The sequence below is a fragment of the Mastomys coucha genome, unplaced genomic scaffold (genome assembly GCF_008632895.1).
Source record: "Mastomys coucha isolate ucsf_1 unplaced genomic scaffold, UCSF_Mcou_1 pScaffold9, whole genome shotgun sequence".
Taxonomy (NCBI): domain Eukaryota; kingdom Metazoa; phylum Chordata; class Mammalia; order Rodentia; family Muridae; genus Mastomys; species Mastomys coucha.
Genome location: NW_022196915.1, coordinates 20,755,852 through 20,778,491, shown reverse-complemented (window position 1 = coordinate 20,778,491; position 22,640 = coordinate 20,755,852). Strand labels below are relative to the sequence as shown.

The 22,640-nt window shown below is 48.1% G+C and overlaps 1 protein-coding gene across 1 annotated transcript; it reads right to left on the bottom strand.

Annotated features, from left to right (window-relative positions):
• Positions 1–6,768: 6,768 nt before the first annotated feature.
• Positions 6,769–20,999, bottom strand: LOC116084872 (annexin A8). The gene is made up of 12 exons (XM_031362161.1): positions 20,868–20,999; positions 17,575–17,665; positions 16,482–16,576; positions 15,289–15,402; positions 14,594–14,684; positions 13,741–13,820; positions 13,244–13,303; positions 12,659–12,752; positions 12,333–12,428; positions 10,665–10,723; positions 9,257–9,379; positions 6,769–7,650 (listed from the first exon to the last, which is right to left on the bottom strand). The coding sequence occupies exons 1-12, from the start codon at positions 20,886–20,888 to the stop codon at positions 7,591–7,593; spliced, it is 984 nt and encodes a 327-aa protein (XP_031218021.1). The 5' UTR covers positions 20,889–20,999; the 3' UTR covers positions 6,769–7,590.
• Positions 21,000–22,640: the final 1,641 nt, after the last annotated feature.

The window sequence follows — 22,640 nt, the reverse complement described above, 5'->3', positions numbered from 1 at the left end:
TGAGGTCAACATCAGGGCTCCATGCACATGCACACACAAGTGTAGCTGTATGTGCCCTAGGTAGACATAAATAATAATTTAAAAATGAATCAACTGTATCTCTACAAAATAGCAATGTGTACTCTAAATTTAAACATAGGATTTAGAACTGGAAACATACCTAGGCATAAATTTAACAAAAAAAAAATGCAAGACCTGTACACTGAAGATCAAGTAGGATCTTTAATTTCATCATGGATAGAAATTAAAGCAGACTGGAGGAAATGAAAAGACACCTCCTGTTCTCCGGTTTGGAGCACTTCCTGTCAAGATGACTATTTCCCAAACTGTCCTACAGATTCAATGGAATCCCGATGAAAAGAACACCCTCAGAAATGTCTATGGAAACAGAGTACTAAGAGAGCCCGTTTCCCAGCCATTTATCCACACGAAAGTCTGTGTTGTCTGCATGCATATGTTCATAGCAGCTTTATTTTTATGGTTGGATAATATGCATATAACTAAATCCATAACCCTCAAGTTTCCTATGCCACACTCCCATCACCTGCCGGCTTTAAGGTTTGGAATGGCTCTAGCACTTCAGAGAGAGCATTAGTGTCTGCTCAGCTGACTCCTATTCTGTCCCCAAGGCAAACACTAGTCTCATTTCACTCACCATAGGTTAATTTTGCATAAATGGGGTTGACTACCATATATTCCTTTATACCTGATGTCTCCTGCTCTGAAATGACTGAATTCCTCCTGCATAGAGTCTGCAAAGCTTATTCACTTTTTATTACCTGTAGATATTTTGTTTTATGAATACATTCCAGTTTGTTTATTCATCCCCTAGTAAATGGATATTGGGATCCTTTCTGGCTTTTATCTTTATGAATAATTTTCTCTAAATAGTCACCATCTAAGTTTTCTTAAAGGATATATTTTTATTTCTTTCAGATTAAAATCTCAAGAGTGGGATTGGTGGATCCCACAGAAAAGTATTTGTTTAAAAGTTATAAGAAGTGACCAAACACCTTTTGCAAATGTGTACGCTATTTTATTTTCTTACTAGCAGTATGAGACACGTGCCTTACGGGAAGTTTTAAGTGCACATGCATTTCGTAGATAGTTCCTTGTGGAGCTCATGCTCTAAAGTACGCCTCTCACTATGGAGCTACAGGAATTTTTTTTTTTTTTTTATTTTTTCGAGACAGGGTTTCTCTGTGTAGCCCTGGCTGTCCTGGAACTCACTCTGTAGACCAGGCTAGCCTCGAACTCAGAAATCCGCCTGCCTCTGCCTCCCAAGTGCTGGGATTAAAAGCGTGCGCCACCACTGCCCGGCAGGAATTTTTAAGTACTCTGGAAACATGTCCCTTATTTTTTTATGTTTTGCATTTTCTAGTCTTTTATTTGTTGATTTATTTTCTTACTGATAAAGTTGAAAAAAATTGAAGTCTAATTTAACATTATTTTTCTATTGGAGTTACTACTTCTGTGCCTTGCCTAAGAATTTTTTCTAGTCCAAGATTAAAGATAGTTTATTTTATCTGGATGGTGGTGGCACAGGTCTATAATCCCAGCACTTGTGAGACAGAGGCAAGCGGATCCCTATGAATTCGAGACCAGCTTGGTCTATGGAGTGAGTTAGTTCAGGACAGCCAAGGTTGAGAAACCCTGTCTCAACCTCCCCACAAAAAAACCCATAGTGTATGATTTATTGTAGAAATGGTTTGGTTTATTTAACCAGGTGGTAAGGACAGGTCACTTCTTAGAGGTCAGGGTGGGTGAGAAGGTCAACACTGACCCAGAAGGGTCACTACAGTACACTGAAGAGGTTTTGGAATCTTATTGGAGACATGGATTTCTCAACTCTAAGGCACCCAACTCTAGGAACCTGGGGTAGAGGACAGCACATAATTAACTATCCCAAGCCTGTGCTGAGGAGGACAAGGGTTTTCCCTCCCTCCGTTCCTCTCTGAATAGGCCTGGGAGTCAGAGCTAATCCATTTAGCCTTTCTTCTGGTCAAAGGAAGCCGCCAGATGGCACTGTGGGAGCAAGCTGTGGCTTTACTCAGGCTTGTAGCTAGCAGTGGGCCCTTGCCGGCTGTGGACAAAGGGAGACTTGATGGGTCATCACAGTCATATCAGAAGGCAGGGGGAGGATGACCTCAATATCTGCAAGAGGCACTCTCCTTGTTCCCTTAGGACCAACTTATGGCGGAGTATAGGAAAGAGTTCAGGATGAGAAGCTTAGTGGCCAGGAGCCAAAGACAGCAGAGCCAAGAGGAACTGTGGGAGGTGACAGTTCACCATGGCCAAAGAATGTGCTCCAGCAGCAAGGCATTCTGGGAACAGAGGAGTTACTGAATTTTGGAGAGGAAGATGTGGCTACAAAGTTGGGGTCCTAGGGAGTTATTGAAGGGTCTAGGCAGACTGAGTATCAGACACCCTGGGTATTCAGGACTGAGAGACACTGACAGAAGTCTAGCTCATAGCATATCACACAGGTGGGCAAGCTCTAATAACCAAGCCAGTGGTCTTGGAATTCCATCAGATGGTAGCTTAAGGGCCAGTCCCAGAGCTAAAAATGGTCTGGCAGAGGGATAAGGGCAAACACAAGCCACTGAAGCATCAGACAGGGGCCACTTTAACCTCACATCATGAAGAAGCCACAAAAGTGCCTGGAGCCTCAGGCTTGGGCTTGAGCCTCACAGATGAATTTCAGATACTTAAGGTCTTGTTTGGTAGGAGCAATGGCTGTCAGGGCCTGCTCTTCATTAAGGGGACAGAAGTGCACAGGTTTGGGGTACCATAACACATTCTAAGCACTTTCTACAAGGACAGTGATTAAGACCAGCTCCCTATGTAGTTGACTCAGGTCCACAAAATGTTAGGCTGTAGACATGGCAGTTGCTTCAGCCTTTCTGTTGCAGGGTTGCCATAACCGTTGTCTGTATCTCTCCCAAGCCAGGGTGAAGGTACTCTCTCGCCTATCCCTGCAAGGGCACCCCACCATCCTTGGGAACTCTCTGAGATTCCCAGCCCATAGCAGCTTGAACCTCCACTAACTTGCCCCCCCCATCTCTATCTTTATCTTTGACTCTCATCTCTGTGGGCTCTAACACATCCTTCCTTTAGCATGTCTGGGGCAGACCAGTCCCTTCTGCTGTTTGCATTCCTTTTTCCCAGAATGGAATGTTCTTTCCTGCTCTGCCTACCTGACAAATATTGAGTCAGCCTTTAGTTGCTCAAACTTCACCTTAACATTACCTGACCAGCTGCAACTTGACGTTCATATACAGAATGTACAGTGCAGTTAACACTGAGCCGCTGACCACAAACACATTTCCCCTCTATTTCTTGCCAAGTATTTAACCTCCAGGAAGACAATCCTTCTGTGGCTAAAGAATAAAGCCGGGTCGGCCAAGCCCAACCAACGTCCCAGCCTTACCCTTCCCACAGCATGACACCACTGCCAAGCTCTTGCTGTGGTCAGTGCCCTTATGTCTCCCCTGACTGGATGTCTGGTACAGTCGTCTCAATCATCTCCAACAGTGGCAGACTTAGAAACTGTCTGCAGTCAACTGAGAGCAGCTACCATCTTCCCTTAGATCTGCCTCTACGGTAACTACGGTTACTAGGGTTGGCTGAGGACCCACAGAGAGGCCTCAGAATTGGAGACTGTCAAAGACTGGCCCCGTTTTATACCTGCGAGATGTTCTGTCCTCTAATTCTTTACCTTTACTTGCCTTTCTTTCAAAACCATTCACTGAGTGCCAAATGTAGTTGGGTTTGAACCTGAACTGCCCTCAAGGGCTCATGTGTTGAAAACCTGGTCCTAAGCTGGTAGTGCATCTTGGGAGGTTCTTGCAAGTTTAGGAGATGGGGTGGAGCTGGAGGAGGTGGGTTACAGGGAGAGGGTCTTTGGTGTTATCTGGCCCCTCCTCTCTCACTCTGCTGCCTATGATGCTAGAACCTTCTCTGGCATAATGCTTCTGCCACGAATGATGCTCTGCCCAAGTTCATGTGGACCCAATAGTCATGGACCAAATCCTTTGAAACCATGGACCTGAACACATCTTTCTTGTCTTAAGTTGTTTGTGTCATGTACTTGGTTATAGCAAACAGAAAAGTAACTAATTCAAATACCTGATATTCAGAAATGAATAGGGCAGAGTTCTTACCTGCACAGTATTCAGTTTTTCTGAGAACGATGTGATCAGAACGGCAATACTGTGCAGCAGGGCTGCCCGTAGAGATGTCTACTATGGATTGCTTAAGCAGAGAATTGCTAAAAGGCCATTGGATGCCCTCAGAAGCTCTTACAGAAAGAAAACTATGATTCACATCACAGCCATAGAACAAAATTTGGGCTCAGTTTCCTGGCACTTGCTCAGCCCTTGTCTGTCAGCTCATGTTGCAACAGAAGAAAATGAATTAGCTTCAAGGGAGTCACACGCCTTGATAGGCGGCTAGAGCCTCCAGGATGGGTTCTCTCCCTGAGAAAGCTAAGGAGCCAGAGCACCAGGACAAACCTTTCTCGGTGCAGAGTCCAGGCTAGACCATAATAAGCCGAGAGCACCCATGGTCATAGAGAAACAGGGCTGAGCAACAACTAAAGTTGTAAAGCCGGCTTCTCTTCAGGGCTTACACAAAGGGAGAAGAGACCTCACCCATATCCGACTTAGTTCTGTAGGGATAAAGGGGACTTGGAATCAAGGGTCAGAGGAGATACAGAGGTAAAGGGAACTCTGACAAAAGCCACCAAACAGGATTCTTACTAAAGACAGGCCAGAGTGAGCAGATGGTGCCAAGGTTACGCAGGGAGAGAGGGAGACTTGCTGCTGTCGCTGGAATTGGAGAAGAAGTACATGGATGGGCCTCAGAGAAGGCACAGGAGGCTGACTGTGGTCTTCCTTCTCCTTGAGGTTGGTGGAGGGGGGGCACTGGGCACTGGCCCATAAGCATGGAGGAAGCAGGAGCTGTGAGCAGGGTTTGCACAGCCGGGAGTATGCCGGAAGGACTTCTGGAGATAGCTTCAGGGAGACAGCTCTACTTTATGTTTCAGAGGTAGGGTATAAAAAGGTTTTGGGGGTTATGGGCAGGAAGGGCTGATGGATCATAACACAGTACCTACTGATTGTAGGTGGGAAGGGCTGAGTGGGACTTTGTGCTGAACCATGGAGCACTTGCAGGAAGCTTGCAGGAAGCTTAGAGCAGGGTCATCTTCTAGATAAGGTCAGGCACCTGTGCTTAGAGACACTCTCCAGATAAGATCAGTAGAGAAGAGGAAGCCCCAGTGAGAAAGGGAGTCATCCATTTTTCTTCCAAGCTCAGAGAGCTCTGGACATGGTGGGCTGCTACCTTAATAACAGTGTCTTCTGACAGGCTTTGGCTTAGTTGGAAAGGATTCAACAGATACCGTAACAGAAAAATGATAGGACCACCTAAGAAACAAATACATTCTCATCTTTGGATACTTCCAAGTGTACCCTCTATATACCAACTTCAGCAAAGGTCACCCATGGGTGCATGAATACCATAGAATACAGAAAAGCTGCAGGTTAATATAGGACTAGCTAACTTTAATGCCCCACCTATCCTTGAGATATTGGAATTTGGCTCATAAACTAGGAGGGGAATGGAAATAACCATCATTTAGAAGTTCTGTCCCCAAGTCAATATTGGACACATGTCACTCCAAGCATTCCCTTAGGGAAATGTCCACAGGTTTGCTCCCTAAAGTCTGTTTCTCAAATAACTGCTAAGAATGAACCAAGCTGGGGTGTTGGTTCCAGGGGTGCTCACTCTGCGAGCGTGAGGACTTGAGTTGGGATCCCTAGCACCCACATAAAGCTGGGCAAGGGGTTCCATGTCCCTCTCCTCCTCACTGAAGAATGGGGACAAACAGGTCCAAGGAGCTCACCTGTCAGTAAGCTTAGTGGAAACAGTGAACTCCAGGTTAACTGAGAGATGCTGTCTCAAAAATTAAGGTGGAGAGCCAGGTATGGTGGCTCACACCTTTACTCCCAGCAGTCAAATCTCTGAGCTCAAGGACGGCCTGGTCTTCAGAGCTAGTTGCTGGGCAACCAGGACTACACAGAGAAACCATGTCTCAAAAAACAAAAACAAAAACAAAAACAAAAACAAACAACAAACAAAATAAAAGAACAAAATGAAGGTTGAGAAGAAATGGAAGAAGGTGACTGCATGTCAACCTCTGACCTCCCAGTCAGTAAGCACACCTTCTACCACAGTGCACACCTCAGTGCACACACCCCAGTGCACACACCCCCAGTGCACCCCCAGTGCAACACACCCCAGTGCACACACACCACAATGCATATACCCCTCAGTGCACATACTCCTAGTGCACACACCCCAGTGCACACACCCCCAGTGTACCCCCCAGTGCAACACACCCCAGTGCACACACACCACAATGCATATACCCCTCAGTGCACATACTCCCAGTGCATACACCCCAGTGCACACCCCCAGTGCACAAACCCCAGTGCACACACCCCAGTGCACACATCCTCCAGTGTGCATACCCCCAGCGCACCCCCCCCCAGTGCATACACACCCCAGTGCACAACCCCCAGTGCACACACACCCCAATGCACACACACCCCAGTGTATACACCACAGTGCACACCTCAGTGCACACCCCCAGTGCATACACACCCCAGTGCACACACCCCTCAGTGTACACACACCCCAGTACACACACACTCCAGTCTACAGATCCCAGTATACACACATATACCCTCATAAACCCACAGACACTTTTTGAAAGTACAAATGTTTATGATTCTGAAAGCCCAACGATTATTGAGAAGAGTTCTGTCATGTTCTTCAGTTCATGCTTGGAGACCACACTTGGAGGATAGGATTCATGCTCAGGGTTGGGCGGCTTCCTAGTCTGCTAGCTTCAGCATGGAGGGAAATAGCAGCTGACTTACCCAATCACTGGACAAGCCCAAGTCTCTCAGGCCCTGTACTTGGGTCAGGACAGGGATTTTAAATCCAATCTAATTCTTACTATTAGGACGGTGTAAGAATTTTCCTCTACCTAGAGTCTAACAATTTCTGTTAAATGAGTGTCCCAATTGGCAGAGCTATGTGACTCTTTCTCAGTTCCCATGGCTGTGTGCTCTCCCACATGTTCCCTGACTGCCTGATAATGATGCTCATCAGCTAAGACAACTGCTAGAAAATCCACGTTCCTCAGTTCCTCCTCCAAAGACCCTGACTCAGTAGATGGGTCAGAGCCAAGGCACCTGTGTGGCCTGTGCCCAGGAGCTTTTGTGCGGTAAAGGAATGACCCACAGGTCACTGCAAGCTTCTCCGTGCTGATGTTTCTGTTTGCTCAGAGGTAATGCTAGGGTGGGCGTTATGCACATACCTAGAAATGACTCAGGGGAGAGGTGGAAGGGAAACCCAGGCTGGTCGCACCTTCTGGGTCAGAAGCAGCATTGGGTGAGAAGCATCAGAAACGGGGAGTACCTAAAAGCCAGATGAGGTGTCCCCTACCCCCACCCATGGTCAGGGCTGAAGCTGCAGGGGCTGCGCTCACACTTCTTGCCCTTGTTTTAGTTTTTGACATTTTCAGAGGTCAGTGCCCACAAGGTTCAGCAGGGCAGTCTTGTAGTAGCCGCTGGTGTCGGCCTGGAGGAAGGAGGCACAAGGGAGGTTAGAGGGGGGTTTTTATAATGTTGGCCTTTCTCTTCTGTTTCCACTACTAAGAGTTGTGCCCCTTGGGTGGGGCCTGTCCCTCCAATGGTTTCTGTGCCACAGTTCTATATAATGCCATCGCTCTTTCCTCCTCCTTTCAGACTATTCTTTGGACTCTTTGTCCAGCCTGATGGGGAATGGTTTGGGAAATGAGTCACGGATACAGATCCACTCTTAAGCCCTTAGACAAGGAAGGCTTGCAGGTGGTTTCCTTATGCAGTCAACTTCCCCAAGCTCCTTCCTTGTGCATCTCTCAGAACCCAGGACTACAGAGCCAGTCACTTATTCAACACAAGCCATATATATTCTACTGTATGTCAGGGAGCCAAGGTTGAAAGCAAGGAGCCCAGAGTCACATCTAGACACAGAGCATGGGGCAGTCTGGGTCATGAAGGTCCAGACCATAGCTCTATCGACATACACAGACTCTGCTTTCACCTCTGTGAGACATGTTCTCCCATCTATAACATGCTATATGTGATGAGGTGTACCTTGTGGGTGACCTAGTGACAGCCCAGGCTAGCTTGTGCTTAATCTCCCATCCCCTGACCAAGTTGGTTGTGAAATCTAAAACACAACAATTAATTCTAACTCCTCTCTTACTGCCTGCCTCCCTGATGCCATGTTGTCTGAAATTTCTTAAATTAGTGTTTTAAAAAATAAGCTGTCCCTCAGTGTCCTTGGGAGAATGGTTCCCAAGACCCCATGGATATGAAACTGAGTACGCTCAAGTCCCTGAGGGGAAATGCTGCTGATCTTGGCTGTAACCTATGCACACTCTCCTATACTTTAAACAATCTTTAGATTGTTTAGAGAATAATGACAAGAAAAAAAAAAAGGTATGTGCATGTTCAGTACAGATGCATTTTTTTTTCCTGAATATTTTCGGTCTTTGGTTGTTTGAACCAGCAAATGCAGAGGTCCGTTGTAAACTATGAATTGCCTATCTAACATAGTCAACAATCCACCCTGGTAGAAGAACTAGCCACTTGAATGAGTAACTAAGGGATATTCTTGGCATGATTTGACTTCCGGCAATAAAATCGTTAATGAAATGAACTCTGTAGACAGGCTGCTTGTCTCAGTCCTAGCAGGGTTCCATCCCCATGCACTTAATATCCTGGGACTTTACTAATTGGAATGTAGACAAGCAATCCACTGGAGCCTAAAAATTCCCTGCTTGGACTACTTAGATCTAGGACTGAAAGGGAGCCCCGATTTCGATGAAACTACTTTCTCTCTTTGTCCCTTCAGAAATGGTTCCTTTTGCAAGGCGTTGGTATACTCCATAGCTCAAATGCAAAGCCACTTTCTGGGACAAGGGCAGCCCTCTGGGCTTCAATAGTCTCCACATGCTCCCTGGATACACCCATAGTTACACATCTCTCCTTCCTGGTCTCTGTGTATGCCGTATGGTAACTGGTGCAAGCGTGAGATGCCTACTGGGAAGGGATGTCACCTGTGACATCAGTCATGGCATCTCACATCCCAGGAATGTCTGTGTCACAGCTGGCAGCAGAGTTGGGAACCTGTGCCTTACCATGATCATGCTGCTGAGTGTCTTGCCGTACATCTTCTGGAACTGACCCTTGATAAGATTTAAGTCGATCTCACTCCTGGAAACAATGTTCCTTATCAGCGTCCCATCACGTGTCCCTGCTCCCTGGATAAGACAGTGACAGTCAGCCATTGTGTTTCACATCATCTGTCTGCCTCTGGAAGGATGGACCAACCTGTGTAGGGATTTATAAAGCACTAGGAGTGCAGGGGTGGCCCCTGATATGGCGGGGAGCATACCAAGAGGGGGACTTTGGTGACACAGGTCTGTTTTCTTTTTTCAAAATTCTATTCTTTGGTGGTGCTAGGATTGAACCCAAGGACGTGTGCATGGTGGGCAAATGCTCTAAAACGGAGCTGCATCCACAGCCCATGACAAAGAGCTCCTCTTTCTCAGTCTCCTCACTCACTGGCTGTACCTTTTCCTATTAGAAGCCCAATGGCTTGAGTTACAGTATGCATTTGATTTACTGCATCAGACTCTAGTCACAAAACACTCACTACTCCAGGAAGACTTCTTCTTTGAGAAGCATCACTGGGATGTTAGTCAAGTGGCTGTCTTATAAGCAGGATCTCCCAGCTTTCTCTGTCATCCCTGCCTGATCTTGAGTCAGATGGAGCTTCACGAACAAGGAAATAGCACCCTCTCTCTTTCATGGGGCAGGTGTGTCCAGAGGGCTTGGGGCTGATGGTGTGACTCTTACTTTAGATGGTGCCAGCATCATGTACTAGAGAAGCTGGGCACTGACATTAGTCTCTGAGAATTATTTTAAATGCTTCTCTTCCCGTTTAGTTCCAGATACCCTCAACTCTACTGAAGAAGATCAGCATAGCCATCTGTTTCTGAGGCCAGGGCAGCTTCATAGGCAACAGGAAATCTGAAGTTAGCATCTGATCATGGGTAGGAAGACTGATATGCCCTCAAATGTGACAATATCCCCAGAGTCTGTCCATGTCAAGGAAGTTGGGATTCCAGCCATGCCTGCTTATTGTTTTCAATGAGGAAGTATAGTACAATAAAAAGCATAAGCTGATGGGCCTGAGATCAATGCATGGCTCTACCACTTAGAAGGGGTGTGACCTTGTACAAGCCTTAGACACACCACACTTCAGATAGCAATGGTAATATGGACCATGCAGAGTTGTTGTCAAGGTTCCGTGAACCTTCAATGAATACCCGTCAATGCACCTGCTCAAATGTACCTTCAGGGGATGTGGCTTCCCTTACCAAGGCTTAGTTTGTCCTCTAAGAAAGCAAATCTTTCCGATGCATGAGAGATTAGACCAAGAGAGACCCCGGTGTTCAGATGGCAGGGGCTTTGAGTACCCCTGTTGTACATCTGACATCATATAGGGCTGACTACAGAGGAGGCAGCAGCCAGGACAGTTACCTTCATGGCGTAGTAGAGTCTCTCTGCAAAGTAGCTGTGGACATTCCGGGTGCATTTCACTGGCAAACAGGAAAGCTCTATTAGTGTTAGGAGGGTGTAGGTGGTGTGGCATACACTTGTATTTGTTTATGTGTTCCTGTGGGCGTTAAGGGTTAGTATTGTGTAAGGGTTGGCATGTTTCTTTGTGTGCCACCTAGCTCCAAAACAAAGGCTTTGTGTGAGGTGGAGGGAGTGGGGCGAGGGCAGAGCCTTGGGGAATGGGCACAGCTCCAAAAAGCCCAGAATGGCCAGGGAAAAGGGCGAGATGTGAATGCACTGAGCACCTGTGGGGCTCATCTGAAGTCCCCACGTCAGATCTGCTGGAGGATGTCACTAAGCTGTCACATCCAGGAAGCATCTCCATTAAGAATTTCGTTACTCAACTGCACATAGATTACCACAGAACAATGACCTATGGGTCTCAGAGTATCCTGTGGGTGGGAACCCACATTTCGAATTTTCATGTGACAAAAGAAGCTTAGCTTTGAGGACTAAGGCACTGAGAATCCCTGGTCTGGAGCATGGACCCCAAATTTTCTTCTCCGTTGATGTATCTTTCATGGACTGTAGCATCTGCATTGGAAGATGATATTTTAAACCCAAGGCTGGGAGTGTGGGCTTTGTGGGAGGTAGGAATGTGTATAAGGTCTGTCTTGATACTGTATGACTTTGTTACCCAACCTCTGACACACCTGTGACATGAGGGTGACTGAGGCTTTAAGAAGAAAGTGACCAGGAATTGCCCATCAGAGTAGGGTCCTTCTGGCACACTTTTGCCATTTAGGAGGCATTATTTAGGGTAGATGGGTAGAATTCTAGGTGACAGCAGAGGGCTTGTCTAGGTCTTGCAACATAGAATAAGCTGATAAACTGAATAAACTTTATCACAGTCATCAAAGCTGGCCCGGAACCCTCAGATGTTAATAGCTGCTGGAGACATAGGGATAGAGGGAGGAGGCCTTGGCTACTGGCCTCCACACAGAGGCAAGCCTCGGGTAGAGGTAAGTGCCTGGCCTTGAAGCCCTCATCTCAGCTCCTTTATGTAAGGTGGTATAGGGATAGTCCTGCCTGGCCTGGGTCTCTGCTCGCAATGACTCTTTACATATGGTTTCAGCTTTAGACCCAAGGCATACTATGGACACGTTACTGTACACAGATTCAGTCTTCTGCTGCAGGAAAAGTTTCCTATGTTCCTCTTGGTTGGGACTCAAATTATACACTATCATTTCTTCAGTTAGCAACTAAGATAGGGGTCTATATCTGGATTATGCCCAAAAAGGTAGCTTTGAGCAGGGCCACAGAAGCAGAAGTGGAATACTCTAAGTAGTATCTGGGGGTAGGCCTGGGCCCTGAGCCTGGAGTCATTGAGGCAACACTCACATGTACACAGACACTCACACACAAACACACACTCATGCTGCATGGGGGACTGAATAGACAACACAAGGAATAGTTCCTGGCAGGCTACACTGAGACTTTTGAGGTGTTGTCCCAAGGACCTGGACTGAAAGATATAGGTTTAGAATATTGGGAGTGGGTAACACTCTTTGAATACAGAGATCCAGTCATTTGCTATCACTTTCCTGGGCTGTGGATGCAAATGTGTGGAGGGCCAAGCCCACTTCTTACCCACAGTGAGCATGGCCTCCTCCAGTGAACCATGAGTCTCACTCTTGATGCTATCCTCAATGCTCTTGTTGGCAATTTTTTCATATTCCTCGAACACTATGGAGAGAAAGATCCATGTAAGGGATACATAGATTACATGCTGCACCTGAGTGCAGTATGAGCACATCTCTGCTTCCCTCTTGGCTCAGGGGAAGAATCAAGGTTTCCATGGCTCCCTCCCCAAGTCTAAGCCACATAAGACTACACATCAGACCTTCCACACAAAGGAAGGGGCCATGTGGCTAGGGCAGCCACACACCCCTGCATGTCCCACCTCTGCCCCATACCTCTCATCAGGTGAGTGGCACTGCGTGTGCACAGAATGGTGATGAACTTCATCTCATCGGTCCCTAGAATCTTCTCACCTGCTGCGTGAAGGTCCTAGAATTGGGGCAGGAGGAGATGGAGGTGAGGGAGAATTCTAGCACCCCAGAGCTGGGGCAGCAACTCAGCATCCATCTACTTGGACAGCCCAACATGGCGCCTTACTGTCCTGGTTTCCTATTCCTCCAATAGTGTTGGCTTAAGACTCTCCTCTGTCCTGGGCCATCAGCTACTTTAGAAAATTCTCCTTCCTCAATGTCTCTGGGAGCATTGAGTAACAAGCACTCTACCAATAGATACACAGATGTGCACATGAGCAAGCTCTGGTCTCAGAGATGCTTGCTCTGCCTGGGAGCCTTAGCTCCTCCTCCCTTCCCAGCTTCTCCATTTTCCTTTCTTCTGCTGAATTTCCCAGATATCCTGCTTTTCCTCCTTAGTCACCACATGGTAGAAGCTGTAGAGACAGGTCTATAGTAAAGAAAGATTTCCTTGGCAAAGGGGATCATAAAGCTCAGAGTTCAGCTGGTAAGGCCAAGGTACAGTTTCACCTGTGCATCTTGAAGGACCAGTCCCGGGTCCACATAGCCGCTCACATCATCTCTGCTGCCCTAGGATCAGAGAAAACCACTCTGTAAGGAAGGTCAGGACTCGGAACACTGGGCTGAGGGGACAGTGGGGTGCAGAGGGCAGGTAGGGAAAGACTATTGCTTCTTGTCCATGAGACTTGCGACCCAGCCAACCTCACCAAGCCTCACTGTTGGCATTTGTACCATGAGAGTAGATGAGCTACTTCATTGGAATGGAGGGTTCAGTGAGCCATGCTAGTGAGCAGAGCCTGACATGGGGCCACTCAAAGGATAAGGAAAGAGAGGTATGAGGCTCTCAGGGAGGACCCTCCTATCGTGCTGAGACACAGATGGTGCCCCCAGACCACTGGGTTTCCCCATAGCCCAGCCCTCACTCAGAGTCATGACTCAAGGGCTGTGCCGGGATGGATCTCTTTGGATCTCTAAGCCACAGAATCCTGGAGCCTGGGCTGTGTTACCTGCAGGAGACACACCAGAATCCGCTCCAGATAGCCACTTGTGTCTCCTTGGATGTCTTCTTCCAGGGTAGACCCATAGTCTGCAGGAAAACAGAACCAGAGGGAATGGAAAGTGAGCGACCCAGGGCCTGCCAGGGTCCACTTTCCTCCTCCACACCTGCTTCCCACACCTCTCACATGGGAGGACAAGTTCTTGGCACAGAAGGTATAAAGACCATTTAGATGTCCAAGTGGCAGATATCAATCTAGGTAATCATTCAGATGTTAACATAAATGTGCAAGCAAGCTAGAGGGAGAAATAAATCAGATCAGAGAGCCAGACAAGAGCCCACAGATTGAGACCATTCTATTGCCAGATTGAGCAAAGCCAGAGCCTTTAGACTCCCTTGGCCAGAAGCACAACATGGAGGACTGGCTGGCCTTTGCTTGCCTGGAAGGCTATGTATGTACTATATGGGAGAGTTGGCCAGTGGGGCCCCCCTACCATAATGAGGACCTAGCAGATGACCTTCTCTAGTGTTCTGGGTCAACCCATGTACAGCCAGCAAGTACTGTCTTGTCCATTGCTGTCTCTGTTCCCCAGCACTGCCACAGCATTAAGGGACATGAGCTTAGCTGGGCATACATCACTCTCCCCATGTCTGAGCCATGCTCAATCACTGTTGGGCACAGGATTTGGCACATGTGGGCACTTGTTTGGACTTACCTCAAAAGACCTACCAAACCAAAGGATCCTTTCAACTCTGGCTGAGTTTCCTTGGGAACTACCTGACTCCCTTTTCCCTATTAGGTTGCCAAAACATAGGCTAGGCCATTTCTAGGTTTCCTCTCCACCATCTTTGCAACTCCTTACCCTCCTCGTATGCCTTCATTATCTCTCTCAGCTGGTTCTTGGTCCGAGAAGCCAGGATCTCAATGATGACTCCTTCTTTGGTTCCTAAGCCCTGGGGACAGAAACATCTATGTTCTGGAGTGTTCTGCCCTTGGTCTCCTGCTCTGCCCGCACTATCTTCTTAGAAGCTTTGGCCACTGCCTCTTCTGCCTTCTTCTGCTAGAGGGTGATATTGAATCCCTGCCATTGTTCCTTGGGACAGCTACTGGGGGCAAGCTACCACAGCTCTCCTTCTTTAGCTGGGTGGTCTCACCTAGGTGGCTCCAACTTCCTACCCTTAAGCACACTCATTGTGAGGCAAGCCTACCCTGAAGGTGGCCTTAGAGGTCACAGCTGTAAAATGCCTGGCATAGATTGCACTGAGTATCCTTTCAGTGGAAATGCTTGTGGCTTTTGGGTCTCCAATCCCACCTAATCTGTGAGAGTAACAGGAGTGGTGAAGCAAAGGACTGCCAAGGGACAGTGCTCAGACTGCAGAGATGGGCTTCCAATTCCCCTGCACTCCTGCTGGTCCAACCCTGTTCTAAGAAGTACTGATTTAGACCTTCATTGTGACTGGTCAGCTCTGCTGCTGGGTGGCTGTTGGGGTACACTGCAAGCTCATTAGGTCAGTTGGGGCCCAGGCAGCCATTCTAATTTATGGCAAAGTGGAGTACCTTCATGGCATCATGCAGCTCCTTGGCCTCGTATCTGTATGGCGGGTACATGAGGGCCACGATGAGTCTCTCAAATTTGCCACTCAGCTCCGACTTTAAGGTCTCAGTGAGGTCCTAAGACAGGCAAAAAGAAAGGCTGAGAGGACTTATCTTCTAAGCCCATGGGAATGCAGGCAGCAGGTGAGGGTTGGCCTGGGGACTCCTTCTTCCCACATGGACTCTGTCCTGTTGGTGTGGTGACACAGATCTGTGACAGCTCGGCACACAGTTCAATACCGGGCACATAATAAACTCTAGAAAATAGGATTGCCATTGCGTTCAGGACTGCAAGATTGGAGGGTGGCAGCGTTATGCTTAACTTATCATTACATGATTCAGTGAGGAGAGGGAAAGAGGGGATTAGGAGAGAGGAAGAAGGGAGAGAAGGAAAGAGATTCCAAGATTCTGTCTCAACCTGTCTCTTCCTAAGGGCACACATAACTATAAGAAGCCACCAGGCCACACCTAGCTGATTTATACAGGGCTGTCAGTCTGTCACTTAAGATCTCTGGAACCTTAGGAAATTCCTCAACCTCTCTGATGTAGAATACAGAGGATAATGTGTAGCTTGGAGGGGAAAGGGAAGGGAATTACACTTGGGGGCAAGTTTCACTTGGGGGCACTCAAACTCCATCATTGATAATTTTTTTTGTGTGTGTTAAATCTGTGAGCAGGGGGAGAGACTCCAGGCAGCCACATGCCTGTGCACAAACTTCTGGCATTCAGCGTGTGCCTCCAAATTCCTGGTTCTGGGCTAGGGCCTGTGAGTAGCCAGAGTGCCCCTACAATATCCAGAGGCAGGAGAGGAACATGCAAGTAACTTGCCTGTGGGAAGTGTGTGCCTGTGCTATGAGACAGAAGGGAGCCAGGCATTGCCAGGGAGCAGGAAAGAGGACGGTCAGATCGGGTAGTGGGACAGACAAAGCTGGAGAGAGCTTTGGATCCTGTGGGAGAACAGGGAAAAATGGAGCTAGACCATTGCAAGACTAATGCCAGACTCGGGCTTGGGAGCTATAAATAGGTCTGCCAGAAAAAAAACAGAACAGCCAGGGAAACTTGACCACAGATGAAGTATTGTTTTAATGCAATGTCCCCTGTGCACATGTCTCTATCCTGGGAGGAGCTGCGGGGTTTTCAGCACCCACCCTGCTTACCTTTCCAAACTGAGCCTTGAAGGACTTGGCAATCTGCTGCCTCTGCACATTGCTCCTCTTGGTAAGCACGTCTATGATGGCCTGCTCATTGGTTCCTGCAGGAGTGTACAGTATGAGAATCCCCTTTACCCCTGGGGGCATCAGAAAAGACTACAGAGGGGGTGAGCTGCGAATGTCCAATTTCCATGGCATAAATAAGACATCCAGGTAGTGCACCTCTTGGTTCTCCATCTCCAACTTACATAGTGTTGGGTGTGGCTCAGGCTTGACTTCAGAGCATATGACCAAGGGTAGGGAGCTTTGGACACCAGCTGTAGGCCTTTGAAGCATGCCCAAGGGAGATACCCTAAGTCTTTGTCTTGTGTTGGTCACATTAGAGGAATATCACAGAAAAGTCCAGACTGCTGAGTCTGAGATCCTGCCTTGTATGGACAAGTAGGCTCATCTCCTGGAGCCTGCATTTGCTCATATTGGAAGTGCGGATAATAGTAAAGTTTTCACAGGAAGCAGTGTATGTGAGGATGCAGTCTTGGCCCCTCTGAGAACGGCAGTTCTGTTTAGTGTCCCGGCTCGCTGGGCAGAGTCAGCTGAGAGGTGACTCCTACCTGGAGTGAGACCAAGTCCTAGAGTAAACCCGTTCCTTCCCACTCATGGCCATGTGAGGTGTGGGAAGCAGTTGGCTGTCTGATCTGCCAGCATGGGGTAGAGGACAAGCTGCAAGATCCATGTGGCTGATAGTCCTAGCCTCAGTGCCACACCTAAACTTCCATCCCATGTCCACAGCAGGCCTGGTGCCAATCCCTCTTCCTCTGGCAGATTGGGAAGTGTGTGCCTATGCTGTGAGGCAGAAGGGAACCAGTGAGTCCAGAGTCCTGGCAGCCATTTTAAAGGTGAGAAATCTCAGACTGATGGCCTTTCCTGCCATTGTCACTTGGGAAGGACCAGCCACCCACCTTAGAGCCAGTGTGATGCTGTAAGTAACCAAGTCACTCAGAGTAAAACGGGGACACTGTGCCTGACTGTCCCTGGTATCCACTTTCTGAGGATGTGAACATGTGAGGCTCCAGTAGCCAGGCCATGGCTGGTAACTTACCAATCCCTTTCATGGCTTTGTAGAGGGTCTCTGCATCAGGATCTGGGTTGAAATGAGAACTACCCTTCACACTGACACCCTCCTGTTCAACCTGCAAGGCAAATAGGCCTACTCATCATGGAAAATACAGGAAAAGTAGGGGAATCTCTTGGCTTACCATGTAGTCCACCCTGTTAGGCTAAGAGACCTTGGGCTCTGAGACCAGATGGAGCCTTGCAGGGCAACGGCTGAGTGTTCCAACTCCTTATCTAATAGACCGGTGCAGCTGGGACCAGAGCTTGTAAAAAGAAACTACCTATTGGCTGAGGGCAGATTGCAGACTGGTCACACACAGTTCTCTTCAGCACCGTGTATAGCAGGATAGGTGGAAATGAACTCATAAGGAATGGCTTTGTGTCTAGATATGGCATCTGGACATAGTTTTCTGCTTGTGAGGAAGGCTCTGAGCCTATTCTGGTCTTCCCTGTGGTGAGGTGTGGATAGTTCAGAAGGCCAGGAGACAAGCTGAGCATCCCCAGAGCTCAGGTGGTTGGCAAGACCATGGGATCATACTGGGCAGAGGGTTAAGTTTAGAAAGAACTGCAGGATGTTCTATGGATTATGGAATAAACTTGATAATCAAAGTACACAAACCCTTGTCTTAGAAGCTTCCAATCCAGGGCATGTGCATGGTCCACTTATATGTGTGTTCTGCATAATTTATCAGATGCTTAATATGCAGAACCCTTCTGACCTATGTGTTTTAGTGGAAGGGGTGGTAAAGAGTGGAGGGGATTTGGGGTAAGAATTGAATGAGGGAGACCTGGCTCCTTCAGATGGAGACTTTAGTCAAAGCCATCTGGTCGCTCACTCACCTGTTGACACAGCTCTTCCGTTGTTCCACATCCACCCACTTGCTTTCCAACTCAGACATTTGCTCAACCATCCACCAATTCTCTACCCAGGCTACATGGTCCTTACAGCCATCTGCCTGCCCTTCCTCTTCGACCCTGCTTTCTTCTTCTTTCCATCTCTTCTCCTCCCCCATTCCCTTCCTTTTCTCTTAGTTCCCTTTCAAGTATCCTCCACCTATCTTTCCTTTTCTCCCCACACTGATTATCTATCCATCCTTCCACTCAAGCCTCAGATTAGATCCTGAAAATACACAACAGGTCCCCACCAATGGTATCTCCCCATAAGGGTCCTGCTGTCCCACTGTTCTCTCTCTCTCTCTTTCTCCCTCTCTCTCTCTCCTTGCTTCTGAGGTCACACACTGCTACTACTAGAAGTCTATTTGAGCAGTCTCTGTAAAGCGCATTAAACATGTCATTCAGCTTGTCACCTTCTCCAGCAGTCATATTAGGCGCTAATGCTCTGTTTTATAGGCTAGGAGCCTGAGCTTGGTGGCCTAGCCAGTAAGCTGGCACTTTACCCACAGCCTGATTCAAAACCTGAGCTCTGTCTACCTCCCCCACTCTACAGATGATTCATACTTTTCCAGACACTGGGTTTTATTGGAATGTTTCACTGCAGAGAGCCTCACCCATAGACATGTGGGTTCTCTGTGGAGTGTGGGGTGGGGAGCATTTAAGTTCTCACTTCTTAGTTTCAGAAACCTAGTCATTGAGGAGTGTCCCTCATACCATTCAGGGACCAGTATTTGTCAGCAAGTTCCAGGGGTGGCTCAGATATCACTACATTGAAAAGCCCATCTCTCTTCCCTTGCTAAGGTTCTATAGAAAGAGAGCAGCATTCTGGGTGCCAAAGATGGGACATTGCCTACAGTGGAGATTAGGAGGCATCTATCCTGGCCCTGGTATGTCAGCCTCAGGCTTCTGATGGAGCCACCCCAAGGCCGGTGAGTCAAGACAGACACATTCCCAGGCGAAAGGCGATTCAGGCAGTCCTGGATGTTATGTCTAGAACACCTTCTGTCCGCAAGCATGTCTGATCCCTTTACTGACTACCTCCTCAAGAGAGCCACAAAGGGAGAACCTGCTTTGAAGGCAGACACTCTCTGTCACTCTTCCGACCTCTCCAGTCCTGTACCGAATCCGGCTTTGTACTCAGGGGACATTTGGTCCTCACTGGCAGCCTGGACAGATACAGAGGCCTTGCTGCCCTGAGTCAGCTCTCCCAAGGGTCAGCGATCCTGGATGACTGAGTGCCTCAGGAACTCAGCCTGCCCAGACCTGACCCCTTACTAGTGTGGCAGCTGTGGTGGCTGTCTAGTGTATGGGAGTCTCTGTTTCCTCCTTTGTGTGTAAAGCCAACTGTCTTAGAGTTGCTGTAAGGCTCCAGTGACACTTGTGAGAGATGGCTACAGGAGTGTCCCCATACAGAAGGTTCTCAGAGTACCAGCATTATCTTGCCAACCCAATCTTGTCCCCAAGAGGATGGCCTTTACCCCTATTTTGGCCAGCACCTGACTGTAGGAACTGCCCAACGTTTAGATCCCTGCTGTGCGCATCTGCACTAGGCATATTGCCAGCTTTCCCTCTGAAAGTGCCCCAGCCGGGATGAGGAAGGTGCACAGCACATGTGGCCTTGTGCCTGCCCATGAGGTGTTTCAGCCATACATGGCTCCCATGAGCTAAGTCCCACTGCCAACTCTTCCTTCTCCCCGTTTTGTAAAAATACGCTTGGTGCTCTATGGTACGAGTCTATTCCCTTTCATACTTTGAGCTGTTGGTACAGATGGGTTCCTTCAATGGCTGTGTTCACCCAGGGTATTCTCCAGTTTAAAGTATAGAGGTGGCTCCCTGCCGTTCAAAAGTCGAGCTCCAACCCCTTGGCCTGTTATTCAAGTCCCTTGGTGTTCCTTCCATCCTGGCTCCTTCTCCAGACCTAGATCCAACCTACTCAGAACATTCAAATGCTCATACAGGGCGATTTTTTTCCAAAGTCAACCTCCTGGACCTTCAAGCGCCTTTCACATCCTGCTACCTTTGCAAGGAGCAGCTTGCTGGAGTCTCTCCAAGCACAAACTCACACATTGCATGCATCCACAGAAGCAATCAAGTGGCTTTTCCCCTGCAGAAGTCTCCCTCTTGAGTCTAGCTTTCTCTCTCTCTCTCTCTCTCTCTCTCTCTCTCTCTCTCTCTCTCTCTTTTAAATGTTTTTGTCTTGTTTTATTTTTAACTGTCTTACTTTTCAAACCTTAACTTTTCTAAGCATGGGCAGTTTTGTTTTTTTTTTTTTCCTCCCAGTTTCCTCACCAGGCCTTGGCCTAGCAGGTTCAGCCTTTACTTTTTCTTCGTCCCTTGCCCCCAACATGGAGTAGGGACCCATCACCCCAGATCATTTCAACTTACCCAGGCTTTCCACCAGGCCATCCCGTCTGCTGTTTTTCACAAGGAGATGAAGAAACACTAGTTGGCCTCTACGAAGTGACTGGACACATCTGCTCCCGGCTAGTAGGTGTGGCTGTGTACACAGGTCCAGCCGCACCCAGCACTCCCTCCCTGACACCTCAGGCTCTGCTTGGCTCGGGCCACTCCCGTGGCTCCCAGGCCCCGCCCGGGCAGTGTCCGGGCCTGCCCTGAGGATCACATCACTTATTGCAAATGTTTGGGCTGTGGCTGTCACATAGCTTGGAAACTCTGAGGTAGCGTTTGAAAGTAAACCTGGCTGTAGCTTCTTGAGGTTGGCTAGACCTCAGTCACAGAAAGGAGGAACCCCACATGCAGCCCTTCCGCTTACTGCCATCTTTACAGAATTAGCAGTGCAGCGAGTTCAGCAAAGGACACGGAAACAGTCACCCCCCATCCCCTGGGGGTGCACTGTGTCTAAATCTCTCTTTTACCATCTTGTAATGCTGGACCCTTGGGTCATGGTCACAGGCCTAGGAAGCAGGTATGAGTTCCCTGTGCTAGAGGGAAATGTTCCCAAGCACCTAGATAATTTGCTTAAATGACAGTTGTTGTGACAACAGAGTGACTGTGTACCAACTCTCATGGGGTGAAGGGATGAGAGGCTGCTGCCTCCCACGGGGTGGGGGTGAGGTAGGAGATGCTAATTCCAGGCAGGAGGACTAGAACTAGTCCAAGAAGCTCGATTTTGAGAATTTCCTACTCTTGTTCGAATGTCCTTCAGCGCAGCTCTTCTTACACAACCCCTTAACTGAGCTAGCTCCTAGCTATCTTTCAGTGTGAAGCTGCTGCCTCTGGGAGAATCACCCAGTTCCAGGAAGGCTCCTAAGGCTCTCAGCCTTCACGAGAACAGTTCCATAGTGACTTTTAAATCCAAGGAAGCCTTGCAGAATGTTTCTTTTTCTTTCTGAAAGGTCAGGTTTTAATGTCCGGGTCTTCAGCCCCAGCCAGTGCTGACAAGCCCTGCTTCATCGGGCTTTCTGTACTGGCTGCCTCCTCCTTAGGCACTGATTCCACATCCAGTTGTCTAACTGGTCCATGTGGAGGCCTATAGCACAAGCCCAGAGCAAACTGGCAGCTGACACTGCCCCCATACCAGCAGCAGGACCTGCAAGCTACAGTTGCCTGGGTCCCCAGCACTCTATATATGAGGCTCCACCCCACACCATGCACAGGCCACCCAGCAAGAAGAAGCCATAGGCAGCTTCCCAGTCCATGTCACTCTGCATGAAGGAGATGACCTCAATCCATGCCTGATGACAGAAGTCCATTTCAGAACCAGGAAAGGAAAGCTGTCTCACTTGTCTTGCGGAAGAGTCAAGTGTCTGTATGATCCAGCTCAGATCCCACTGCGGGACCACTGAGGTTACAGAATGGCCCTTTAAGAATGGCTCCATGATGTGAAATGTTGAGGTTACAGAATGGCCCTTTAAGAATGGCTCCATGTCATGTTTTTACACTATACTGTGGTTTTTCAGAACAGCTTATATATTTCAAAGTATTTATATACCCAAAAGAAACATAGACGATTAACTAGGGAGGTGGCTTGTAAGAGAACAACAAAGTGACACTGAATGCTTTGCTTGACATTTGTAACTTTTGTATTAAGTTTGAAGAAGAGGACTTGATAAATTACTCTTTCTCTGAATTTTCCAAATTATCACAGCTAATAAACCAAATTCTTACCCTTACCTAATGTCTGTGCCACCCTCCAAG